At 33.5% G+C, this 27414-nt stretch overlaps 2 protein-coding genes across 2 annotated transcripts; both read right to left on the minus strand.

Annotated features, from left to right (window-relative positions):
• Positions 1 to 2168: 2168 nt before the first annotated feature.
• On the minus strand, positions 2169 to 6272 carry LOC145581274 (protein FAR1-RELATED SEQUENCE 5-like). The gene is made up of 9 exons (XM_081638308.1): positions 6233 to 6272; positions 4707 to 5422; positions 4311 to 4597; positions 3415 to 3868; positions 3176 to 3300; positions 2863 to 2992; positions 2722 to 2778; positions 2502 to 2612; positions 2169 to 2282 (listed from the first exon to the last, which is right to left on the minus strand). The coding sequence occupies exons 1-9, from the start codon at positions 6270 to 6272 to the stop codon at positions 2169 to 2171; spliced, it is 2034 nt and encodes a 677-aa protein (XP_081494434.1).
• Positions 6273 to 20749: 14477 nt separating this feature from the next.
• Positions 20750 to 23844, minus strand: LOC145583192 (thaumatin-like protein). The gene is made up of 3 exons (XM_081640374.1): positions 23687 to 23844; positions 22054 to 22361; positions 20750 to 21259 (listed from the first exon to the last, which is right to left on the minus strand). Exons 1-3 carry the CDS (start codon positions 23748 to 23750, stop codon positions 20882 to 20884), a joined length of 750 nt encoding a protein of 249 aa, XP_081496500.1. The 5' UTR covers positions 23751 to 23844; the 3' UTR covers positions 20750 to 20881.
• Between the last annotated feature and the right edge of the window lie 3570 nt (positions 23845 to 27414).

The following is a 27414-nucleotide window of genomic DNA, read 5'->3' on the forward strand; positions in this document are numbered from 1 at the left end:
TCTATTGACAAATCTAAAGAAGAAGCAAAAAATCCAGGGTAAAAAATGGAAAAAAACTTATGTTCATTTATATTAAGCAATTGTTCATTTATATTCACATATTGATCACTTTTACTTATTATCTGTTTTTTGCAGAAATGTGTCAAAGGACAAAACAGCAAGGTGAATAAATTTCATTAAACCCCCTCTCCCATTTTCATAATTTTTGACCTTATTAAAACTAACAATGTTATTTCATGTAGTGATAAAAAAGAAATTGAAATTGAAATTGAAATTGGCAAACGACCTATAAGACAAGTTCACAATTTACCACCTTGTCTCAAATCACCATTCATGGTAAAATACAAAGATTTATTCAAGGATGTGAATGCAATGAATGCAACAATTTCTGACTATGCATTCAATGATGGTCCTAAGGAGTAAGTTTCTCATTATTATATTATTTGTTCATAAAATAATACTTGTTCATATATCTATTTTTATTGTTCATTTTTTAAAAAGGGATTGTTTTGTTTGTTTATTGCGTGTGAAGTGAGGTGATATACTTTGATGGAGAAACTAGTATTATCAGATCTCAAATTAAGACACCAGGCACAGATGAAGAAATCAACAATTCCATCATTTATGCTTGGGCTACAATTTTAAATTACAAGTGTCGAAAATATAGCAATTACTTTAGCACAATTCCTTATGTAAGTAAATCTGTTTTTACACTTAAATATATATTTGATGTTCTTTAATATTTTATTAAAAGTTCATATATTAGAACTAGAAGTTCATTAATATTTTATTAAAAGTTCATATATTAGAACTTATTTATTTATGTTTTTTTATTTATGCGCAGGTGATAGTGTGCACAGACCAAATTCTTAAGAAAGAGGGTGACATGAAAACAAGAATTTCAAAATTCATTTCCAGACTTCAAGCTGAAATGAAAAACAGCAGTATCAAAAAAAAAAAAGTCAAACAATTCTTTTTCTCGGTATCAGCATATAACCACTTCTACTTGGTTTGCTTCAACATGTACAATGCCACTGTTGATTTGATTGATAACAGAAAGCTTCCCATGAATATGAAAGCAAAAGATAAATATGGTATCAGTCCCATAAAAATGGTAAATACTAAATACTCATCTTTATTCATTTGAACTTTCTGTGTTGTTCACTAATTTATTTCTAATGTTCATTTCATTATAACTAACTATTGAATGTGAATTTTCAAAATTAGCTTGAAGCTTTTATAGGGTTTTTGAAAACCAAACATTACGATGAAAAAGAACTGGATGTAATAAAAGCTTTCAAGCCTAACTTGATAAAAATGAATCGGAGGAGCAATTGGGACCATAAGAATTGTGGTGTTTATTTGTTGAAGCATATGGAAACATACACATCAGAACCTTCAGTAGAATGGGTGTGTGATCTGAAAGCTGATAATGTAAGGTTTCAACCTTTTAAAATTCAATTTATAACTATGTTCATTTATATAGCGTGTTTATTCATATTTTAAATATCTATGTTCATACGTTTTTCCAGATTGATCAAATCAGGAAGCTAAGAGTGAAGTATTGTGCTGAGATATTACTAAGCAATACCAATAGAGAAGCACACAGAATAAAGATGGCTGCAAGATGAAGGATGGAAGAATCAACTTAGTTTTTATAGCTAATAACTTTGCAAAGACAACTTACTTTAATAGTAGTGGATTTTTTTTAAGACTTGAAACATTGGTCTGTATGATATAATTGTAGATCACTTATATAATGCTAATTCATCATCTTTCTTTTTTACTATGTTAAGTTGCATAATATATTTAAAAGAAATAAAAAAATCAGTAAATTAATTCTAAAAAATGAAAACCATTTGTAAAATGAAAATAAGTAATAATGTATTTTGTTACAACTTTTAGGCAATTGAATAAATAGTCAATTATTAAAACATCTAAACATTGATTGTCTTATCAAACATGGATAACATTTTATTATATTGTGAAACATTTGAAGATCCACCAACTTCCCACCCTTCATTTGTAGCATTGCGCCCAACATCAAAATACTAAAAAAAAAAGATACAATAAAAAACAATTACAAAAAAAATAAGTTCAAAAATAAAAAGCAAATGTTCATAAACGTAAATAAGTTGTCCAGATTTACCTAAAACCATTTGCTATTCTCATATTGAAAACTTCCTTTTTTTAGCTAGATATCCAAATTGACTTGATGAAGAAGGTTGACTCGCATTTGTTGAGGTATTAGTGTTTTTCTTTGAAGGTTGTCCTCCAATATCCTGTAAAATAAATGTTCAGATGCTATTGCATAAAATTCATATTAATAAACTTCAAGTTCACATAGATGATTACTTTTGATGATGGAGTCTAAGAAGCATTTGTTGAGGTATTAGTGTTATTTTTTTGAAAATTGTCGTCCAATACCTTGTAAAATAAATGTTCAGGTGCTGTAGCATAAAGTTTATACAAATAAGCATAAAGTTGAAACAAATGATTACTTTTGATGATAAAGTCTGAGAAGCATTTATCGAATTATAAATATTTTCCCTTGATGAAGTTTGAGCATCATTTGCTGGTACTTTTCTCTTCTTACTTGCACCTTGAACACCCTACAAATATTATAAAAAATTAATAATAGAATACTATTACAATTAGAAATTATTTTAAAAATTACCATTGATGATTGCCCATTCGTCTGTTTTGGAAGGACATTAAGACTTGAATCTTTGTTGTTGGGTGTGAGTAAGTCAAAGGATCACCATCATAATCTAAAACCTGCAATATAAAACACAAATATGGCTATGTTCATATCCCATACAAATAAATTCACTTAACTACACAAAAAATTCATAAAAGTACCTGAAAAACCTTTTGAGCAGTAGCTTTAACTTCATCCTTGTATTTATCTACTTTTTTCTTCCACCCCTTAGCCTTATTACGAGCTTTTTCAACAGTGCTCTTTGGCCTATCATTTCTTTCACCCTTTTTCCTAATTACTTTGGATTTTGAATAGGTTGTGCATCCTTTTCAACCTCTTGAACCTCTTCTCCATCATCAAAATTTATTGTCCCCCTAACACACTCAACCTTCTCCCTTAACATTTCAAAGGTATATTCAATTTTAGCTTGTGCTTCAAGATGATCTTGGCAAAGATGTAACAAGTTGAACAAACTTTCTTAACATTTGAGCTCTCCAAATAGAAAAAGAAATCACATTCTCTTGAACAACGTCTTCATCAACAACATGACTACACATAGCGGTTTTGGTCCATCTCTTAACAATATATTCTTCGTGTATCTTTTGGACATAATGAATGTTATAAATACGAAGAGAATGTGAACACAATAAACCCATTTCACTCCAATACTTACATGTACAGTTGATTACCCTAGTGAATTTATTTAACACAACCTCATGCCTAATAATATCTTTATTAGGCCTCCATACCAAGTAACTAATTGTCTCATCATTTTCATACTTTCTCTCTTGAGAACAAGAAATAGCTTTCGAAAATTGATCTTCAAACACAATATAAACCGAAATTGTATAAACCTCTCTAGCATGAATAAGAAGGCTTACATTAGCAACTGCCAAATGACGACTATCTCTCAAAAACCGAAAGTGCTGTTTACTTTCCTTACTCCTCCACTCAGCCATAAAATCAAGAAAAGTCTTGTAAAAATCACACAAACCATCCGTCTTCCTCAATCTATGAGAAACCGAACGGTTTGTTGTTTCACTCCTTTGTGAACTCAAAACTCCTCCAGAAAAATATTCATTAGAATAGGCTAGACACCATCTTTCTTTGATCGAGTACAAATGATTTAACCAATAATTATCATTAAAATTGTACTTGTTCATCATCCTAGTATTAGAAAGTTCACTTTAATAAACATCATATTCATATACTACATCATTATGTTCATAATAGATAATATTTTATGCAGAACAGTGAACAAAAACATATATATAATCAAATTACATATATTCATAAAATAATCCAAGAACTTTATAATATATTCAAATATGTTCATAAAAATGTTTAAAACATTCATAAGAATAACAACAATGAAAACAACCAGTATACATGTTCATACTAAACCAACAAATTCATAAAAACACATATTCATAAAATAAACCTATAAATTCATAAAATATCTAATTATGATCAAAAACAAAAATAAACATGTTCATATAAATAACAACGAGCAACAACAAAATAAAAGATAAATATATTAAGCAAATATAGGTTCATGTTTTAATATCATAAATTCATTATTTCATAAAGAAAGTTCATAATGTTGTACCTTGGCCAATAATGTTCGAATTCTACAGAAATTTCACAGTACTTGTGCAGATAATCAAAAAGATCAGTGAACCCCTTCAAAGCTCTGAATTTACCGATATTTGTTTTTGAGTTCTCCCCAAGGTGCCATGTACACAAACGATGTCTAGAATTTGGGAAAATTTCTCTTATACCCGCTACAATAGAAGGTGCTTGGTCTATCATTATAGTAATCGGATGACACCCACCACCCATTGATCTCATGAAAGACTTAAACGAACAACCATATGAAACTGCTTGTTTTCTCATCTAGAACAAATCCCATACCAAACATGACATTGTTACAATGGTGATTTATACCAACAAAAGGGGCACAGATCATGCCATACTTGTTTGTTCTATAAGTAGTGTCAAAAACCTTCAAGTCACCAAAGCATTCATAATCCCTATTCATTCTTCCATCTCTCCAAAAAACACAAGTAAGGGAATTTCCTTCATCTACCTCAAACTCATAATAAAAATCAGCTTCCTTTGCTTGCCTTTGAGCAAAATACTTGATCAATTGATTACAATCCGATCCATCAAGTTTATTGGCCTTTTCAGTAGTCAAAGCATTGTATATATCCTTTCGAGTACACCCAAGATTCGGCGAACCACCAACTTCTTTGGACAAAAGATGTAGTGAATCAGTTACCCTAACATCACTTGCCTTCATTACACTTATGACCTTCAATTGGTCTTTATTCACTTTTCTTTGAGACCTTAACAAATGTCTCTTGTCAATTGGTATAAAAGGATGATTATGATCCATCTGATGATCCACAACAGTCCATAAACCTTGTGGATCAATAATGAACTCCACAAAAGCGCCACAATTTGTACGAAAATCTAACTTCTCGAACTTCCTCAAATGCTTCTTAGAGTCATCCTTCAAACCAGTGCATGAACATACATATCTCCTACTTTTCCAAACAACAGTCTTACCAATTGTTCTTATATTTCCCTTCCTTATACTAAAACCAATCTTAAAAGCATAATCATTGTACAAATCATATGCTTCATCATCACTACTTATTGTTTTCCTCATTAATTCAGATTCTTTAGCTTCAGTAAATACATTTGCAGCTGTTGTATCTGAAATAAATAACACTCAATGTTCATAATGTATAATAGATAAATTCATAACTATGTAAAGAATATTCATAAGAGCCCTAAAATGATACAAATAAAATGTTCATTATTAAATGTAATGTTCATTATTTAAAAGTCAATGACCATCATTTAATAGAGAATGTTCATTATTTAATAGACAATGTTTATAAGTTCATAATTTTTAAATGTAATGTTCATTATTTAAGAATCAAAGTTCATGTGAAATAAACAATGTTCATAGCTTCATAATTTTTAATGTAATGTTCATTATTTAAGAGTTAATGTTCATAACAAATAAAATATTACAAAAATCATAACAACAAACAATTGCAGTACGCTAACAATTAATCACAGTAATCACACAAAAATTTAAAAAATATCAAATTCATCAAAATTAAGGAAAAATACAAATATTAATATAATCGAAACGATCAATTTCAGTAAATCAAACAAAATTAATAACAAAATCAAGACATAATCAATAAAATTAATATAAAGCATAAAAATTTATACATAAAATTGATCGAAAAAATGCAAAAAATTACATAAAATTCAATTCATAATAATTAAGAAAATCATAAAAAGCCTAATCAATCGAATTTAATCACCACATAAGAATTCGAAATTTATACATAATAAATCAAATTGATCAAACATAACCAAATTAGATGAAATTCAATTACTAATCAATCAAAATTGATCATAGCTAACCTAAAATCAAACAAAAAACAATTATAATTGAAACTAACCTAAAAAAAACCTAATTACAAATTGCAAAATCAAGCCACTAACTTGCATTGACGATCTCTTTGGGAAGGACAACCAATTCCATTTGTAAGGAACAGATTCAATCGTAAAATCGAAAAAAAAGAGAAAAGTAAAATTAAAGAAAACAAAGGAAAAATGAATTAAGAAGGAAGGAGAAAAAACAGAAAATAATTTTTCCAAAAAAAAAATAACAGAGAAGAAAATATAGTAATGAAAATTTTAATGGAAAACTTTGATGAGAATTAGAAAATATAGGAGAAGAGAGAGAATTGGGAAAAAGGAAACCAAAAAATTGAAAAAGGAAACCCAAAAACTTAAGCTGGAAAAAACGTTGGAGAAGAAAATATAAGTGAGCTGCGTTTCAAGAAGAACCTCATGTGTTTTGTACCTGTTACACCTATTTCTACATGCATGACTATGCACCTAAGAATATGCGCGCTTTCACTTCTTACCCTTTATCTTTGATGGACTAAGTACACTTGGGCCTATTCTTTATTTTTTGAAGAAACTTGGGCCTATTCTTAACAAAAAGATATCCTTGTAATTTTTTACAAGGCATTAAGGCCCAATTAAAATTTCAAACTTGTTCCATAGTTGGTGTACAATACTTTCTTTCATTCTCAAGGTCAACAAATAATTTTAACTCACTTTTGCTAGTACTCTCTTTGCCCTAGTGGCGTATCCAGGAATTTCAAAGTGTGGGTTCGAAATTGTAAAAAAAAAATGAAAATATTAATTAAATATTGGTCACTTTTGCTAGTACTCTCTTTGCCCTTTGGTTCTTTTCCAAGCAGCAAGTTTGGTCACAGTTGGAGTCCAGTGTGTAGCAGTTGACTTGACGAAAACTCATAAAAGTGCTCTACATCTATTGAGGAGACACATTGAACGGTCAATTGTGCTTGTTATTAGATAAGTTCCTTCTCAAATTTATTTAAGTAATGTCTAACTTTACATAATATGGTGTCCCTTTTTATTATTATGAAGAATTGCAATGCAATGTGGGGGTGAGATGAGTTAAATCTTGAGACTAACTAGTATGTTAGTTTTACTCTTGTTCAAGAGTGGTTTTGAGGAGGAAGGTTTCCGTAAGAGACTTATATCTGTGGCTATTTGTTTGTAAACTTGTTGTTTTACAAGTAATTTACCTCTGCTAATGTATGTTTTGTCCAATGATAATTTACTTATGCTCATGGACTTTAATGTGATTTGTCCTAGTAGATTAGGAATGATACATGTTCTATTTTATGATAGTGTTTTTGTTGTTATTTATCCTAACTATGAACAATGTTTTGTTGAGCACGGAGTATGTGATAAGCTTGTAAGTGTCCCTTTTTAGATTAAAAAGGGAGAATTATTATTTTTAATTCTTGTGATCTTAATTAGCTTTGTTCACGAACTTGAAATGTATATAATTGCTAGAGGTGTAGCTCTTATTTTTCTTGTTGATGGTCTACGAGACTGGTTTTATCTCTGTCTTGTTAGCAGATAAAAAAAGGTATGACTTAGCAAAGCCAGAATGGCCGTGCAAGTTTAAAGTGTAAGTGCTCCACATGAGGTAAGGATGGGAATTGAGATTCCGTATGTCCTTAATATCTATTAATATTCTGTGAATGTTAGTATTGTGGGGGTTGCAGATATGTTTTAGTTGTTTATTTGTTTAGTAAGTTGTTCACCTAAAAATTTGGTTGATACTCCCTATTTTGTTACCCGAGTCATGATTATTTTCATGTGGTATATGTGATGTGAGGGTTTCCGATAATGAAGAATTGATTTCTATATATGTTTCACGTAAAGCATGAAGGCTTGTGGGACTGTGGGTGATGTGTATGCTGAATATCTGCTACGTTTTACATGTACGACCTTGATATGTTAAATCCTGTGAAATATCTCAAGTATATGTTTTCTTATGACATGACATGTTAGTTTTGCTTGTTCATAGAATTTGTTCTTGCTTCCTAAGCTTTATTTTGCCAGTAAAGTTGATGAGTTCATCATCTTGGTTAAAGCATGAACTAGTTGTGTATCATCTTGGTTTGACTTTCTTGATCAAAAGGTGTATGTAGATGGTTTATTGTGTGGTATATATTCATTTAGTAGTGGATGAAAAATCCTAAACCATATGAAAAACCCTTGATTAACTAGTTGTGGAAAGAAGCATGTTAATGCGAGTGTGCGCTCCTTTTGAGTCTTATATGCTTGAGAATAGTATATCTTGTCTTGCTATTAGAAATCCATCTGTTGTAAGTATCTTTCAAGGTGAGTTGAAAGGTGGTTGATTAGAAATGGGTTGAAGGTAAGATAATGTGATGTCAGGATTTATTCTGTAAGTTTGGTGCTAACCCACTTTTATGACTCACCTGGTTTGTTCTAAGCTTGTTTGTCTTGCGGTAAAGTTGCTTAAGCTTCCTAGCATGATTGATTGTAAATCAAGGGTGTGTATTTAAAATAATGCATGCACAGGTGACAACTTAGAAGTTGAGGTATTTTTGCTCATGTGATTATATCCTTTGTGATATGTAAGGTGAGTGAGGGTCAGATTTGAGTACCCAAACTTGTTATGTTAAGTTTTTCTTGGCATGTGTGTGGAACTTCTTGATGCATGTGTGATGTTACTATGGTTCGCATTGATAGAGTTCATATGCTAGAATGATCATAAGTTGTTAACTTCCCGTGCATGTTGTTTATTGAGATAAAGATGTATGAATGTCTCAAAGCCAAGAAACAAGTACGAGATAATGAGATAAGCCGAATGGTTCTAGGCAGTAAGCTAATGAACCGATAAAGGTATGCATCAATCTCATTTTTGTGATGTAGAGAAAGTGTTTTGGTAAATTATATTTATCATGCTTAATCCAGAGTTAATTTTGAGTTCTTAGCCTTTGATGTTTGATTCAAATGTGCTAATACTTTGCAAGCTAAATGAGCTAATAAATTATTATTCTTGACATGAAATGTTTTGTTGGGAAATTCATCGTTATTCAATTATATTTGTCAACAGAGAATTACTCAACTATTGTTTGAGATTTAATTAATGCAGGGATGAAGGTTAAGTAGGAAAGATTCTCAAGTACCTGTCCCAGTAAGATCTAAGGACAATGATTGAATGAATAACGATGATTAGTTGAACCTCTTCAGTGTATGGTTTTTACATGATGAAGAGTACGTGGTGCTCAGTTTCGAGTGAGTTGCAAAACAAATTGTTGTACACTATCCATTATAAAGCAATGTTCATTAGATTGGATGACGTGTGTCAAGAAGATGAGTGTTGCAAAATTAATTACTGGAAGTTTGTCCATCGTGGGGGTAAGTTGATCCTCATGTTCTCTATATTATTTTTCACAAGTGTCTATGTATGTTGTCAGGAACTACAGATGTAGTGACAGAGTTAGACAGATCTCGTGGAGGTGATACTCATGTTAGAGTATGTGAAAGCAAAGAAGAATCAAGCAGGTCCTTATACAAGGATGAAGCACAGGTAAGTGCTTAATTGTCTAAGGGAATATATTTAAGATCCTGTGGGGTATTTTAAATTATTCCAGTGACGAAGTTTTAAATGACGAGTCTACGTTCTAAAGTGATCTGGCTTGATAACTCTCTAATTTATATGGTTATGAGATGCTTTGGTAAACTTGTTTCTTGATGTTTACAGGTTAAGCTTTAAGTGCTCTTAATATGTCCATAACCCAAGTTGGGTGGTCGATTGAAACAGCTAACATGGACACACCGAAGTGCTTTAATTTTTTGAACTTTTGTTCTGAATGATTCTAGAGCCTTGTAGATTTACACCATTTGTGTATGTTGAATCTATAGCTCATTTTGAGTGGTTTGTTGACCAAGTAGATTCAATGAGGTTGAGCGTTGCTTGCTCTTAATACTACTAGCCCAGTTGCTTGAGAGTAGGGAACGATAGTGATCCTTAAATGAATTAGAATCACTAGCCCTGATATTACTCGAGTAGGGAACGATATTGGTACCGAATCACTGAGGTAGGGAGTATCCCTTAATGCATCTAGCCTAAGAGCTCGTTGAGCAGTGGATTGATAGATGCACCATTGAATTGATAGGGTTGAACTTTACGTTCTTAATGTTCTTATTCCATTGCATAGAGAATCACTAGTGGAAAAAATGTCATCCGTAACGGGCAAAAACCGGCTATCCGTAACGGGCAAAGGGCGTTACGTATGCGGCCGTTACGGTTGGATAAAGTTATTCGTAACGGGCACTGCCCGTTACGAATAACTACTTTTTCGTAACGGGCAGGTGAAATGTCCGTTACGAATAACTACTTATTCGTAACGGGCAGGTGAAATGTCCGTTACGAATAACTACTTATTCGTAACGGGCAGGTGACATGTCCGTTACGAAAAACTACTTATTTGTAACGGGCAGGTGACATGTCCGTTACGAATAACTACTTATTTGTAACGGACATTTCACCTGCCCGTTACAAATAAGTAGTTATTCGTAACGGACATTCATTGTGCCCGTTACGAATAATGTCTAGAAAAGTAAAAAATATTAGGGGTATTTGTAACAGGCACAATATATGTACCAGTTACAAATACCCCTATTTCTTATTCCTTCACCAGTTCACCACTCCCATCACATCCAAATATTTGTTTTCATGGCACAAATATATATTATCAATCATGTCAAACACACCAAATTTATTTTACAATTAAAAACTGTTTACAAACTCATAATATTGTAAAAGGTTAATGATTTTAAAAATTCCCCTAGAGCAACAGTAACAGCAGAGCAGCAGCAACCATAGCAGCAACAACAATAACAGTAGCAGCTGCAACATAGAATAGTCCCCAATCTTTAATTTTTTCCTTCTCACCTATCCCAATCAATGAAAAAAAATATCAAAATCACAAAAACAGATAACACTAAATCAATAACACAAAAAAGGATGAACTTTGCCCATTGAGAGACAAAGAAAGTTACTTGTTTTGCTTGAATATACCCAGATTTCTGTAAGAAAGAATAGAGATTAAAGATAAACTCAAGCACTCAACGCAACTACAACAAACACATATGCATCAATTGAACCAATCAACCATTCATGGCCAGTTGAGTACTCTTATATTATTAAAGAGGAATAATATAAGAGTTGAATTACTCAATGTATCACTATTTTGTCAAATGTAAACACTTGAAACGATTAAATTTCCAGTAGAGCATAGGTAGAAATTATTGCATTTAACAATACTTGAAAATAGCATAAGTAATAAACGGTATATATGCATAAGAAAAGAGAGGGCTGAAATGTAGTAGATTGGAGTGAAATGTAGTAGATTGGAGCAACTGTAATCTGATTCTGTTTACATGATTGTAATGATGTAGCAGCAGCAGGAGAAGCAAGTACATAAACCAAGTACATCAGGCACAAAGAGAAAGCTAACATTTAGAGACAGTGACCAAAATCCTAATCTGCCAGACTGACAAAGCTCACTCGATCGATCAATAACCAATCCCAGGATAATAATCGAGTTTATCAATGATTAAGCATTGTTTTAGGATGGAAAGATTAGTACAAGGGAGGTTGCTATCTTAGTTGAGAAATTGGTACTTGCATTATTTTTGTTTTTGTTTTTGCTTTAGTTTTTCCTTCTTAATTTCAGAAAAAAACTCAATATGAGAGGCAATAAATTTAACTCAGCACAACACTTTGAACAACAAAATGATAAGGCATCCTTTTGCCTTATCATATGAAGCTAGAATTCTATTAAAGCTGATGATTATTTAACTAAACACAAATTTGAACTCTCAATTCCATGTCATAGGTTTCGACAAACAACAGAAGACTAGAAGACATGAACAAAAACAGCTTTAGGTGAATGTACCTGAGAAAGAATAGTGAGGATCAGACAATCTCCCACAGCAAACCACTCGTCACTGATACATAACTAGCGTAACAGCCCAGTTATAAGGAAAACCTGAAAATTGAATCCAGAAACTATTTAGTTTGAGTACTATTAGCACCATTGGAAAAATGAATGTTATCTACAAACCTGTGTCTCCTAGAGCAGTTGCAGCAATAGTTGTCGCCATAAATATACTCCTCAATTTAACTTTCTTCAAAAACCATTATAGAGGCCTACACCAACCAGCAATGCAACAGAAGTTACAAGTTTCACCCGCCCAAGAAATTCAGGGGTAAAGCCAAGTTTGTTTGTTCTGAAATCCAAAAAAATTACAACTATTAATAATTTACAAAAGTAATCTAAAAAAAAACAAAAAAGAAATGGTCCTAGATTTAATGGTAAATGATCGAACAGGCGCTAAACTTATTGAAAAAATTAATCAGATGAGCATACATCTTATTCTACAGAATTTAATTAGATAATATAAGAATATATTTTAGTCAATGATATGTTTGTGTTTGATCACATCTACAGAAGGATACCAAAATGCAATGCACCCACCTCCTATCACGCTAACCTACAGCAGAAGAAGGCAGAAGAAGACAACAGGGACAGCAGGAACAGAACAAGCATGGAGCAACAAGGGCAGAGCACCATCCCACTACCAACACAAGCAACAGCTCCTTAGTGGCAGAGCAGTATTGTTGGCCTATTTTTACTATGGTAACTTAGCTAGAGACAAGCATTAGTAAAGTAGCAATTAAGGCATTTGTCCATTCATGTAGTAATTGTAATAGTATAAAATTATAAATAGTAGTAGTCACAAGAGGATAAGACATCTAGAAAATTGTATGAAGAATCATTGAGAGTGATGGCCTAAAGCCATTATCGTTGCACGAAAGCTTGAGCTAATTTATCTTAAACAACCTTCTGCCTTAATATTTGTCTGAGATTATCCACGCACGTTGCACAAAAGCTATAGGAAGACTGAAACCAAGATAATCAAATAAATATTTCATGCCTAGGATAGTAGGACCGCTGAGTATCTTTAATTAATAATATTAGAAAAATAAAGCCTCAAATATGATTATAAGTTCAAATGTAAACCCATAAGATGACCAAAGATATGATCAACAATAATAATCTGCTCCTAAATTCGAATCAAGCTATAATATATAACTCACTGCTCATTCAAAGCATTCAAAAATCAATATGTCTCACTATGTCACTAGTCCACAACACAATTAATTAGTAGAATGCAAATGTCAGTTCATTTAAAGGGGATTTTTAGATCCTCTAATCACTAGAAAAGGATGGAAAAAATAAAAATAATAAGAAGTAATAATGAACTCACTCGACCAATCCGGCAATCCCACTACATACAACAAGTGATAATAAATTAATAAGGCACTAACAAAGACACATGCAAGTATATTACAAATGACAATTTGGACTCATATTATACGTTTTTAAATTTTTTTTTTTGTTTTAAAAAAAAAATCAGCAATCCATGCCAAAATTACATGTAAACACCAAAATACTCAAAATTTTGGGACAAATTTTGAATCAAATTGAGACTTTCACAAACCCATTTTAAATTTCAAAACATACACTCCCAAATCAAGAAACAATTCTTTAAAAAAGCAAAAAAAAAAAAAAAAAAAAAAAAGAGTAATTGAATCTAAAATAACGGTACCTTTCAAGGGAGAACAAGAGCAGCTTTAAGAATCCGATTAACAACAACATCATCAGTAATATGATACCTCTATAGATTCAACCCACCAGAAGCGACCACAACCAGAAAACTCCTATTCTCACTAGCAATCACCGGCGCTTCTCTCCGATGCCTAATCCTTCTTCCCTTCTCACCTAATCAACTCTAAACAATTAAAAAAAAAGAAAAAAAATTAAAATCGCTAAAACATAAAAAATAAGGAAAAAAAAATATCAAATCCAATCAAAAATAAAAAAGGGGGAAATTACCAAGAAAACTTCGTTGAGGTAAACACCAGATCCTCCGCTGCATCATCTTCTTCACCAGAATTGTACACCGGAGAGCGGCGATTCGTCTACAATGTCTACAAAAACTTAGAGCGGCGATTCAGCCCGTCAATGCCGCCGTTGCTAGCTAGGATCGACTGATGCGCCGTGAACATGATTAGAGGAAGAAGAGAAAGAAGATCAGGAAGGAGGAGAGAGAGAGAGAGAGAGAGATTGAGAAAGAAGGTAAGAGAAAGGATGAGAAAGAGAGAGGAGAGCGTTGAGGAAAAAAACGGCTGCGAAACAGATTTAGGATGGAGTACTCCGTATTAAACCCTAGCGCTGTGTAACCGCGTAACGGACTTAATATTTGTCCGATACAAATATTAATTATTCGTAACGTGCATTTATTTGCCCGTTACGATTATTAACTATTCGTATCGGACAATTATTTGCCCGTTACAAATGACTTTTTCCGTAACGGTTATATATTTTGCCCGTTACAATTACTCTATTTGTAACGAAATTTATCATGCCCGTTACAAATAGGGTGTTACAAATGACAATTTTTCCACTAGTGAATCTTGGGTTTGCAAGGTGCTAGAATGTGTTTTATGCCTGTAAAGAAAGAACCTAGATATGCTGGGAATGTGTAAGTATTACACAGACGGAACACCTATGTGAGTACAAGGGGTGGCCTCCTTCAAGGGAAAATTGTGGTGTTATTTTCCTAAAGTACTCATGAGAGCCTAATGTGTTGGCCAAGACTGGCGGAATTGCTCAAGCTCCAAAGGTGACGTATGTGATACATGTTCCTTCCTCGCTCCTGGGAGTTCAAACCTTTGGATACTTGCCAGAAGGGTGTTGAATACCTGTGTCACTAAGGTATTAGTTCAAACCTTATGAATACTAGTGCTTAAGTACCTAACCTTTTATTTTACTGTTCAGATTTCGTGATCTATGGTCCGTTTGCATTAATGGGGGATTGTTGGAGTTTTGCTAATCCTTGTAATGCAAATCGGAGTGTTTTTAAGTGAGTGTGGTCACCTTGGTGCCGATGTGTGCAAGGAGCTAGTGAGAAAGAGATAAAGCACGCAAGTTTAATGAGCCGTGCAAGGGCGAGCTAGAGCTTGCTGCCTAGAAAGCCTACGGTAGGGCCGAGCGAAAGCTCTCATGCGAGAGAGCTATAGCTTGGGCTTTGCGTGGAAGGCTTGCATTGTTTTGTTTCGATCTTTTTCTTTCTTCTCCTATAAATACTACTCCTTAACTCTTATTTCACACACACGTTATTTTCATTATTGGAAACCTAAACACATAAACACAAACCTACCTTTTGAGATCTGAATAGTTCTTGAGCAATTCCACTCTTTGGGTTCGGGTACACGAATTACGAGGAAAGTTATGTTAAAATTGGGGGGCATGCGTCATCAGGAAACATGTACCGGTGGTGGAGTATTTTGCTTCTAATGCAATAGATTTCTGTTCCGCGGCACAACTGTATTATTGAGATCTTCAATAAAGTATTTTCCCTTTCATCTTCTATATTTTGTTATTGGAATCGACAGGTATTTTACCAACAAGTGTTAGATTCTACCAATTCATTTTCAAGATTGTCATGACTAGGGCTGGCAAACATATCAGGTCGGGTTAGGTTCGTGTTCAGGTCAATTAAAATTCGAGTCAAAACCCTCTAACCTGAACCTGATCCATCAACTTTTCGGGTCAAAATGTTCAACCCTAACTTGATTTTTTGGGGTTTGAGTCAACCCGAATCTGACCTGATTTTTTTGGTCATTGATTTTTCGATTTTAAATTACCTTAAAATTTTAGATCTAATATTTCCTATTTCAGTTTTTAATATTAGCATCTTAATTTTATAGAGAAAATCATTGATAAAATAATCAAATTGGTACCATCAACAAATTAAAAGTGTAGATCATAAACATATAAGCTACAATAAGTTAGTAACCAAATTAAATTACAATACATAAGATCTAGAATAAGATGGATCTCTAAGATCAATGATTTTCAGAAATATCCTTTAGTTATTGTTCACTTGAATTAATGAGCGGGGTGAATCACCGCCATGAATGAGAGTAATGAGAGAGAAAGGGATGAAGAGAGATAGTGGAAGTAAGAGTGAAAGAGGCAAAGACTAGAAATAAGCAATAATTTACACTTAGGGTTAAGCATGCAAAGGGTTAGGAAAATTTGGGCTAGTGTAGTTGGATGGCTGGGAGACTTGTTTAGGATTTTAGGGTGTTACTTCTATTAGGTGGGTTTGGTCGGTTTTTTACTTTCTTTAGTTTTTATATTTTTTGGGATTATTAGATTTTTTTTCGGTTAAGTGGGTCATTTTTGGGTTGTAATTTTCAACCTTAACCTAACCTATTTAAGTTTTTGGGTCGAAAATCTCAACCCTAACCTGCTATTTTCAGGCCGGGTTATCGGGTCGGGTCATCTTTTGCCACCCCTAATACCCGAAAAACCGAAAACTCGAAAACCCGTTTCGTAACCGTTCTGAAAATTAGGGCACTCGATCCGATAACCATAACGGTTCGGGTATCCGTTCCGATAATTTGTTATCAGGTAAGGTTATTTGCTATCATTTTAAAATTAACGGTTACCCAATCCGATTCAATAAGCAATTATTTGTTTTTTTCCTACTTAAATCTATTTTTCCAAAATCTAAACCCTAACTTTACTTCATAATCACTTTATAATGTCAATGATTAGTAATATTATTAATAATTTGGTCATGATCATGTGGTATTGTTGTTAATTAGTGATAAAATATATCATAATAACTAAATTATTAAGTTTAATTATCATTATTGGATATTGGGTACCCGATAACCGATCCGAAAATCCGGGTACCCGAAATTATCGATTCGGTTTATGGATGTCACTTTTAGTGATATTGGTTATCGGGTACTCGAACCGTTAGTACTAACGGTACGGGTATCCATCCCATGCTCACCCCTAGATAAAGTGCAGTCTTGGGTGGGAGTTTGGAGTAGAAGATGGATAAATTTATAAGTCCATGTACTTTCCTTTTTTTTTTTTCTTTTTCTTTTTTTTTTATGAAATTCATTGAATTAATACTACATCTGTTATATATTATGTGCAATTTTAGTGTATTATTTGTGAGATATATAATAGGATTATTTAACTTTTACCACCAAGAAAAATCAAAAAATTGTTTTTTATCACCAAAACTTTTAAAAGTTTTATTTTACCACCAAAAAAAAAAATTAAAAATTGTTTTTTACCACCTGCCGTAAAAAACCTAACGGAAATTTTTTAAATTCTTCGATTTTCATGCCAAACACATAGTCTTTAGGGGTTTTGGGGAGCCATTTTGGTCCTTTGAGTCCAATTTGAGGTCAGCATTGACAAAAAATGATCGGAAATGCTTCTTTTTGCGTGTTTAAAAATACCTCGATTATTTTTAATCATTTTTTTGTCAATTATGACCTCAAATTGGTCCCAAAGGACCAAAATGCCCCCACAAACCTATGAAGAACATGCTTAGCGCACGAAAGTCGAAGAATTTTTTTGAAAACCGTTAGATTTAATGGTTTCTTGACAGTAGGTGGTAAAAAACAATTTTTAGAAATTTTTTTGGTGGTAAAATAAAACTTTAAAAGTTTTGGTGGTAAAAAACAATTTCTTAATTTTTTTTTGGCGGTAAAAGTAAAAAAATCCTATAAAATATTCAAAAGTTGCACATAATATTTAACAAAGGTAGTAGAATGAGAAGAGGAAGAAATGAAGAATGTAATACCGTTCTTCACCAATGTATGTCACAAGTAATGAAAGGGGAATCATTATCATTCAACTCAAGAACTAACAAAGAAATGTATTAAAACCTCCAAGCAGTACTAAAAATATATAACCATGACCGCTAAAACTTAACGTAAGTGTCTCGTTTTTACAATTGTAAATTGAGCTCGGAATTGGCAAAAACTTAATGTAAGTGCCTCGTTTAGGAAAAAATAGTTGCCCACAAATCAATACATTTTTGTTACGCAAAACGAGGCACTTGCGTCATTTTTTTGCCAATTCCGAGCTTAATTCGGTTCTTTAAGACCTAAAATGGCACATAAAACCTTAAACGAACATTTTTTAACACGCAAACCGATGAAAAAATTAAATTAGGTTGCAATTTACAATTTATAGCAACTTTTGGGCTGCAATTCGCAATTTTTTTTTAAACGGAATTTTCACTATATACCACTGAGTTTTCAATTATACCATCGAAAACTTTCTAATTCACCCTATACCACTGAGTTTCACAAAAATGTCACAACATGCCCTTTTCCTTAACTCCGTTAGTCATTCTTAGTTAATTAAGCCACGTGGCAGCCTCTAATTGGCTCTTATTTTAATTAATTAATTAAGAAAACCTTTTTACAAATATTATTAAAAAAAGAAAACCACCACCATTTACTGCCCAGCCACCATCCCGACCACCCATAACCGCCACTTAGCCTTACCCATCGTCGCCGGCTCCAAACTGCTCTCCCTACCGCACCGGCACCGCACAACCTCTCTTCCCTACGCCGGTGCCCGCGTCCACCCCTAAACCACCATACCCAACTCGAATTCCCCCTCCTTTCCCGGCGAACGAACAAGCAGCCAACCAAAATACCTTTGCCGAAAATCACCATGCCGAAAACCATCATGCCGAAACCTAACGCCGACGGCCCAGATCCCCAACCCTCACGTTGCCGCCGCCCGATTTAGCTGCAAACAACCAACCCAAAACCCAAAATCGAAACCCCAGCTTTTGATTTTGAGGTTTTAGGGTTTTGGGGTGGTGGATTAAGGGGGGAAAGGGGTGGAGTTGGAAGAGGGAGGGGTGACGGCACGGGGAAATGGTTTGGGCGCCAACGATTTGTGCGTCGGTGGTTAAGGAGTGAGAGTTTTAAGGGAGACAGAGGATTTTAAGGTGGTAGGAATGTAGGATAGTGGTGGTGGCTGGTTAGTCGGATTCCACGCCGGCGGGTGGTGTCAGAACAGGGTGGCGGTTGGCTGGGTGGACGTAGGTGGTTGTTTTTTTGTTTTGTTTTGTTTTTAATTTTTTGTTAATTAAATTTAACAATTTTAAAAGGGAACCAATTATATATTGCCAAGAGGCCTTATTAGCCTTAATGACTAACGGTGTTAACATCCGTTAGTCATTAATGACATGTTGTGACATTTTCATAAAATTGAATTGTATATGGTGAATTAGAAAGTTTTCGATGACATATGGTGAATTACGTGAAATCTCAGTGGCATGTGGTGAAAAAATTGTTTTTTAAATGACTGTAATTTGCAAAATACTAACTTTAAATGGCTACAATTTGCAAATTTTCTCATATAATATGTGAAGTAACACTCAATTAATAATACGGATTATTAAATATGGCTATTAAGAATAGGAAAATTTGATTTAAATAATCCAACCTTTAACCGATTTATTTTTATTAATCCAACCTTTTGATTATTGTACAATAATCCAAGCTTTACGCCCCATCTTTTTCTATTAGGCCAAACCGGTCACCAACCTACAACAATAGGTTACCTTGCCACGTGTCATATTTTGATTTGTCTAATTTTTTTTTTCAACCTTTTTTTTTATTTTCCCTTCCCCTTCCTTCATTTCCTCCATAACTCCCGACCACCAACACCACAGCAGCCAGCCTCCCTCAAACCACCACCGGAAGACTCACCACCAGCAACAACGCCTCTATTCCATCACCCTTTCTTCCCTAATTCCTCACCGTCAACCTCCAGTTGCCCACATTTCCGGCCAGTCTCCCTTTATCTAACCCAAGAAACTCAGAAAAACACTCACCTCCGTCGAAATCCACCCACCTGCGCGAAACCCAGTCGAAACTCGAAACTTAGAAAACACTCACGTCCGTCGAAACGAAACCCAGAAAACCCACCCGCCCACTCTCGAAATTCAAAATCGCCGCCAATTGAGGAGCATTTCTCCAATTATAAGGCAGCCATTAAAATTAAGGCTACCCGTTTCAGCAACGTTCAAACAATGGTGAAGATCGAAAATGTGGGTGGATCTCTGTTTATTATTATCCTGGTCAAATTAATTTCTCAAATATATAAATTGGGGATTGAAAAAGATGAAGGGGGAGAAGAAAAGAGGGGGATGAGAGAGAAAGAGAAAGTGAGTAACTAATTAACTATGGGTTGGTGGAAGAGTGTCGGCTCAGTTTAGTTTTGTGAGGAAAATGAAAGAAGAGATGGTGACGTGAGGGGAGGGGAGGGGGAAGGGCGGCAGAGGGTTGGAGGGGAAGGAGGAGAGAGAAAGGGGTTTTTTAATTTAATTTTTCCTTTATTTTTCTAGTTTCATATGAAGAAAAAAAAAAAACCTTACCTGTTATACAGGTAACTGGTCATTTTAGCCTAATAGAAAAGGATAGGATGTAAAGTTGGGATTATTGTAGAATAATTAAAAGGTTGGATTAATAAAATTAAATCAGTTAAAGGTTGGATTATTTAAATCAAATTTTCTTTAAGAATAAGGAACAAACACTATTTTTTTTTTTTTTACAAGAAAGGAACAAACATATTAATGTCACAAAATCATAAGATCACCTCCATAATAAAACGTAGATTATATTAATACTAGTACTTGTAGACCGACATGCACCTAATATATTCTTATTCATCTGACATAGATAAGAGAATCTCCTCATAATTCAATAAAAATCCAGTAACCCCCAACAAAATTACACTCTACTTTTTGTTATAGATCTACTAACACTTTTTTTTCTTTTTTTGAGGTTCTGCTAAAGTGCTCAACAGTCAGTCAACGGCGGTGGTGGGGACAGAAAGTGACCAAATAGTTAGCCCTAGTGCAAGTAGCAATACTGGTGGGGTCATCATACGCGTAGGAGTAAGCGCGTGGGCAAGCTGTCTTGAATATTTTGGAGTACACTGTTGGCTTACAAGCTTGAGGACTACCAAATGTGCCTGTGCAACAATACCTTGGGGAGTTGAAGGCTGAACAAGCACTCTTGCAAGCTACTACACCCCCTCGGGCGCCTCGGACTTGGAGTCCGGTCGGGCACATTGTGTTTAAGTCGCTTATGCACCCTGCTGGCGCACATTGTCCCGATGCCCCTTTGAATGGTACCATTGAGATTGCGAGGTTGTAACCATCCACTAAACTTACGTCATAAAAGTCCTGTATGTTTCAATCAAATATTAATATTAACGCGTCAATAATGTAACTTTCATAGTAATAGACAAGGGTTCAAATGTACACTTATTACAAGAGCATGAATGCATCTAAAATGAGTCTGTCTCAATTAATTCTTAGGGTTGGATGGTATAATTATGAATAAATTCAGGCCATTAAAGGTAAAACCTTAACATGTTCACATGACCAACTCTTTAATCCTATTTCTGTAAATGAAAATAAGACCAAGAATGCCAATATATTAGGTGGCGTACTTCAACTCACATTCAATGCAAAAGGACTTTAGTACTCCCGTATCAGTACCTCATGAAGACATACTTCAACTCTTCAACTGAAGTTAACTAAATTAACACATCCAAATTTTTGGAGTTTTGTTCTGGTAATAATTCCAAAGTATAATCATCCTTTTCATATAATTTTGACATTAGTACTATAATATTTTTAAAGTGTGATATATTTCGTAATAGTTACTGGAGTACTACACTAATTAAGGTATGTATGTCAATTAGTTTAGTTGGTTAAAATTTTAGTAGTGATGAAATACTCCCTTCGTTACATATTATTCGCAACAAAAGAATATTTTATGTCTCATAAATAATACCTCTTTGTTGCGAGTGATAAGTAATGGAGGGAGTATATAATATACAAGTATAAAATAGTGACTACACTAAATCAAAATATAGATGTCAACTAATTTAGTTGGCTAGAGAGATTAGCGCAAAACTTCAACAATAATTAATAATTAATTGACAGAAACTACTAATATAAAAGCACAATACCTGCTCTTGTCCAAGAGTAATCTCAGCTAAGGTAGCAGGAGGAGCACCACCAGCACCAGCACAGTAAAGGGTGCCACCACAGTCACCAGTAGCGCACGTACCGTGACCACTAGCATCAAAGTGGCATCCGTGGCGGCCCCAAAGCCGACCGGACCACCCGGCCGGAAGATTAAGGACGTAAAATTTGTTAGGAAGCAGCTGAAATCCACCACGAGCTAGGATTTCTTTGCCAGCACTTGGCTGAATCCCTGGCCACACTGTGTACCTACATTTGTTCACTAGCACCATTTTTGCTCCATTTACTTCCCCTGTTCACATTTCCAACCAAAATATAAGGTTATTAATCCATCTTAAAATGAATTAATTAATTGTTGTATTGCTATTTTAAATATATTATCCGTTTCTAAGTTAAAGTTCATCTTATTTGGATGGTGATTGTGTTCCAAAAAAGTCAATACATAAAAGAAATTTTAGAGACGGAAGAGTATGATATACTCGTATCTAAGAACAATAATTTCAAACATAGTATTATGTCTCCAAATCTAAGAACTTATAATTAACATATATCACGGTTTAACAAAGTTATAAAAGTTTATACAACATACTCTATAGGTCCCATATTTATAAATTGATTTGACTTTTAAGGTTAATAGCTTAAAAAAAAAGACCAATTTTCTTTAAATATACAGTTAATCTTAGTAATGTTCGAACTAAAAGTAACAAATCTCAAGACTACACTAAAGTATTAATTCATCAAACAATGAAACTTAAAATTGTCATTTAGATTTATTAAAATATATTCACAAGCATGTGAAAGTAATACAGAGTAATCCTGTTGAAAAATAGCTTTAACTACAAATGTGACAACTAAATCCGAACAAAAACACACAAAATTCTATAGTTAAAACTGATATAAAAATGTCATTTACATGTAGTACCCTGTATGTTTTGATATTTGAAAATAATAGTCATGTTAATAGTATACTTAGGGGTCGTTTGGTTAACATAGGAAGTGAAAATTCCCATGAATTTCTAATATATGGGAAATAAATTCCATAATCAAATTCACGGGAATTTCTCAAAGTTGTTTGGTTAGTAATGAGGGAAGTTAATTCCCATAGGAATTTCAACTTACCTAGGGGGAATAGGTAATTAAATTCCTACATTTTGTGGGAATTGGAAATTCCTAGGAAGTTCTACTTCCTCCATTGCACCAAATTTCATTCAACCAAACAACTTACTCATTTTGCAATTCCTAGGAATTTCCAATTCCCATGATTTTGTATGTAAACCAAACAACACCTTAGTAACATTTAAATTACAGAGAGCCTATTATGTAGGCTCGGGTCATGTGCTCCTTTAATCAACAAATGAGATATTAAAGGAGCAAATGAACCCTGTACGGTACACCGGATGTATATAACAAATTCTATAAACTACAAATTTGACAACAAAATCCGAATGAAGCACACAAATTCTAAGGTGAGTGAAACCTAAGCATAAAATAGACATTTATCTGTATTTAAATTACACAATTAAATACTAACAACATACTTGTAGAAAATAAGGAAGATTAAGGCATTACATGAGTGCAATATGCATAATATGCATCAGAAAGTGTAAAATTTATTACCTGGAAGAGAGGTAAAAAAGAGGCAAAAGAGGAGAGAGAAAAGGAGGTTGAAAATGGGAGCCATAGCTGAGGCAGAGTTGGTGAGTGACTCAGTGAGTTAAAGAGAGCGAGTTTGAGTGGAAGTACTGAGCAAGAGAAGTGGAAATATATTGCATCTTATTAGCCACAACTCACAAGCATTATATAGAAACAAAGAGTACGACCCAATTGAGTACACAACTTAGAAAAACAAAAAGAAAAAAAATGAAAAAAAAAAGGGAGAAATTTAATAATGGTTAAAAAATGGAAAAAGAACTAGAGTAACGGCAATATTTTTTTTGAAAAAATGTTGGGAAGTGAGGATATTTGTGCCTGAAAACATGTACTGTAGTCTGCCGATCAAGAACTCAGAACTTTGCATGAAATTGTGTGCTTTATTGACATTATATACATGTAGCATATTGTATTATTGTACACTAATTGGCTTTTTGATTGTAATTTCCCATGATAATTGTTTAAGTATTTTTCCAAATTTTAAGTAAGATACATTAGAATTTTTTTAATCTCAACTAGTTAAATCTGCACTCATATACTCATACATACAAACAAGAGGGGAGATTTCCGTTTAAAAACTAAGCTTCAAAGCTTTCATACTTTACCAATTAGTGATAAAAGGAGTAACCCTTTTAGGTTCCATACTTTTCGTTAGTATAGTATATCTTATTTTAATATCATGTACAAATTGATCACAGGTCATCAGAATCACACAATCAATTGCTACGAACTGAATTGAGCAACATGTACACCTCCCAAAACTTAAAAAAATCGTATATGAACAAACAAGCAAACAAACATGTTATTATCCAATACGAGTAGGGATGTCAATGGGGCGGGGCGGGGCGGATGTTGCCTTCCCATCCCCATCCCCACCTAACATTTTCATCCCCATCCCCATCCCCATCCCCGCGGCGGGTCTAATATTCATCCCCATTCCCGCCCCGGCGGGTACAACTCCAAAACCATCCCCGCCCCACCCCCCTTTTGGATATCCATCCCCGCCTAATCCCCACCAAATACCCGCCTAGTCCCCACCCAAGACCCACCAATTTTCCGTGTCTCAAATATACAATCTTACATAATTAATACGGATTATAATATTAAAAGAAAAATTCTTAGTATTACACACATTTTTGTTTATAATATAAGTGTAGTACAAAATATTATAATTAATATTTATTTCACGTAATTATTTTATAAAATAATATAAAAGTATATAGATGTGGGTATGAGGTGGGGATGGGGCGGGTACGAAGTGGGGCGGGTGGGGCGGGGCGGGGATGGGGCGGGTACAACTTAAAATCTACCCCCGCCCCATCACCCATGGCGGGTATCGTTTTCATCCCCATCCCCGCCCCACCACCCGCCAAACCGAAACCCATCCCCGCCCCACTGGGGCGGGGATGGAGCGGGTCTCCTACTTGACCCCGTCCCACTGACATCCCTAAATACGAGAAACAAATTATTGTGTGGAAATTAATCATCCTAACATAAGCCAAGAAGTTTTCAACCACTCCATATAATCGTCAAAGTAGCCATCTATGCAATTGACATGTGCGAAAATTTCAAAAATTACTTATGTTTTGCCACTCATTTACAATGAGAAAATGAGGGGAGAGGGGGAGTTGAAGGCAATTGATCACCCTATATCCTTACAAAATGAGATAATTGTGTATTACTACATACGTGGTGGAGGATGGAAGGTTGTGAAAAGTACTCCGAATGAAGAATTTCGGGAATTAATGAAATTAGTTTTTAAAAACGGAGGGAGTATCATGTGACTAGTCACATACTTGTATAAGCTTATTGATGAAGAATGTAAATCGAAAAAATCAGCTTTTTTTGGGTGTGTCATCCTCTGCAATTACTCCTCTTTTCGACGATTTTCAGCAAGTGTTATAACAATCAGTTGGACGAAGTTGAAACAAATTGATAGATTTCCATCTCCACTTGGAAGTAGGATTGAGGTGGAAGTCACTAAATATTTAGATAGTTCATCCTAAATGAAGCAGTGGGAATAATGTAGCTAGAATCCTTGAAGAAAAGGGACAAGGTTCCAATTTTCTCAATAAAGTTACAATATATGTCCATCAACACGGTACGGTCCGTTTGATAAGTCCCTAATTCATAACGATAATGATTATGAAAATAAAGTTCTACATATATTTGTATGATAAATTGAATTCCATTCATATTGTAATAATAATAAAGCAAACAAAGCAACTTTGGTGAAGTCGGGTGAAATTTACGGTGTGACTTTGAGGTAACGAGTTTGAGTATCATCAACTACATTTGTTTTGGATCAAAATAGAGAGATTCTCTTATTTCTCTCATAGGTTAACCTGTGAGAGGAGTCGGTTTACTAAGATCCTTCATCTTACATTTTAAAAAAAAAGTCTCATGGTAATAATAGTTTATCCAACATCTATATACTATACTAAAATAGGGTACATTAGCTCTACGGCTGCCACGTGACTCTGTCTTAGTTTTTTAATTTTTTTTTTTAAAAGAATAAATAAAAATCATACTAATAAACCGTCTATGTGTAATTGTATTTATTATGGTAAGATTGATCATCAAATAATATTATTCATATTATATTTTTATATAGTTTAGCGAAGTATATGTAAAGAATATTTTTCTTTACTAAAACAATAAATTACTATCCGCCCACTTTGGACATAACATCAAAGTATTTATCTTATATTCTTATATATAGTTTTATGTTTAAATTTCTTAACAAAATTGATCATCAAATAATATTATTCCTATTATATTCTTATATAATTTAGCATAGTATATTTAAAGAATATTTTTTTTTTTACTAAAACAATAAATTTACTATCTGCCCACTTTGGACATAACATCAAAGTATTTATCTTGTATTCTAATATAGTTTTATGTTTAAATTTCTTAACATAAATGATCATCAAATAATATTGTCATGTTAGGTATAATATTGCTCATGCGTATGTCCAAATGAATCATATTATAGTACCCATGCAATTATCTACTCAATATATAAATATTTGAAAATATATTGATTTTATCTTAGCATCAACAATTTCCTTTGTAACTTCTATATACTTACGTGTATTGATTTTATATTATAGGGTGACAAAATTCAAGCCAATATCAAGATGTCTCTCATAAAAGATATGGAGTGATACATATAATTCATAGAAAAGATATATTTATCTTATATTTTACCACTATATATATAAAATCTATGCATTAAAAATCTGTTACAGTTTGGTAAAAGATTGACAAGTGATATTTTTTCCTATAATGATAGTTAGTAATAGATTTTGGAAAAAAAAAAAATCTTTAAGTTAGAGGGTAAAATTTTGGAAAAAACAATTGACAAGCCTGAACATCAGTCCGAGATTAAAATTTTGGAAAAAAACAATTGCAAAGCCTAAACATCAGTCCGAGGTTAAAATTTTGGGAAAAAAAAACTTCGTACTAAGCTTTAAGTTAGAGGCTTTGTAGATTTTTAGTTGTAGAAGGAGCAATAGGTGTGTGGTGATGATCAGGTGAATTCATCATGTAATAAAATTAAGGTAGTAAGTGATGGGATAAAAAATCCTATTTCAAAAAATTTCATGTTAAACTTTAAGTGTTTTTAGAGGTCATTGAGGAGAAAATGGATATGAAATTATTTGTGATATATGAAGTAGAATATATAAAGA

The sequence above is a fragment of the Chenopodium album genome, chromosome 15, assembly GCF_948465745.1.
Source record: "Chenopodium album chromosome 15, dcCheAlbu1.1, whole genome shotgun sequence".
NCBI lineage: Eukaryota > Viridiplantae > Streptophyta > Magnoliopsida > Caryophyllales > Amaranthaceae > Chenopodium > Chenopodium album.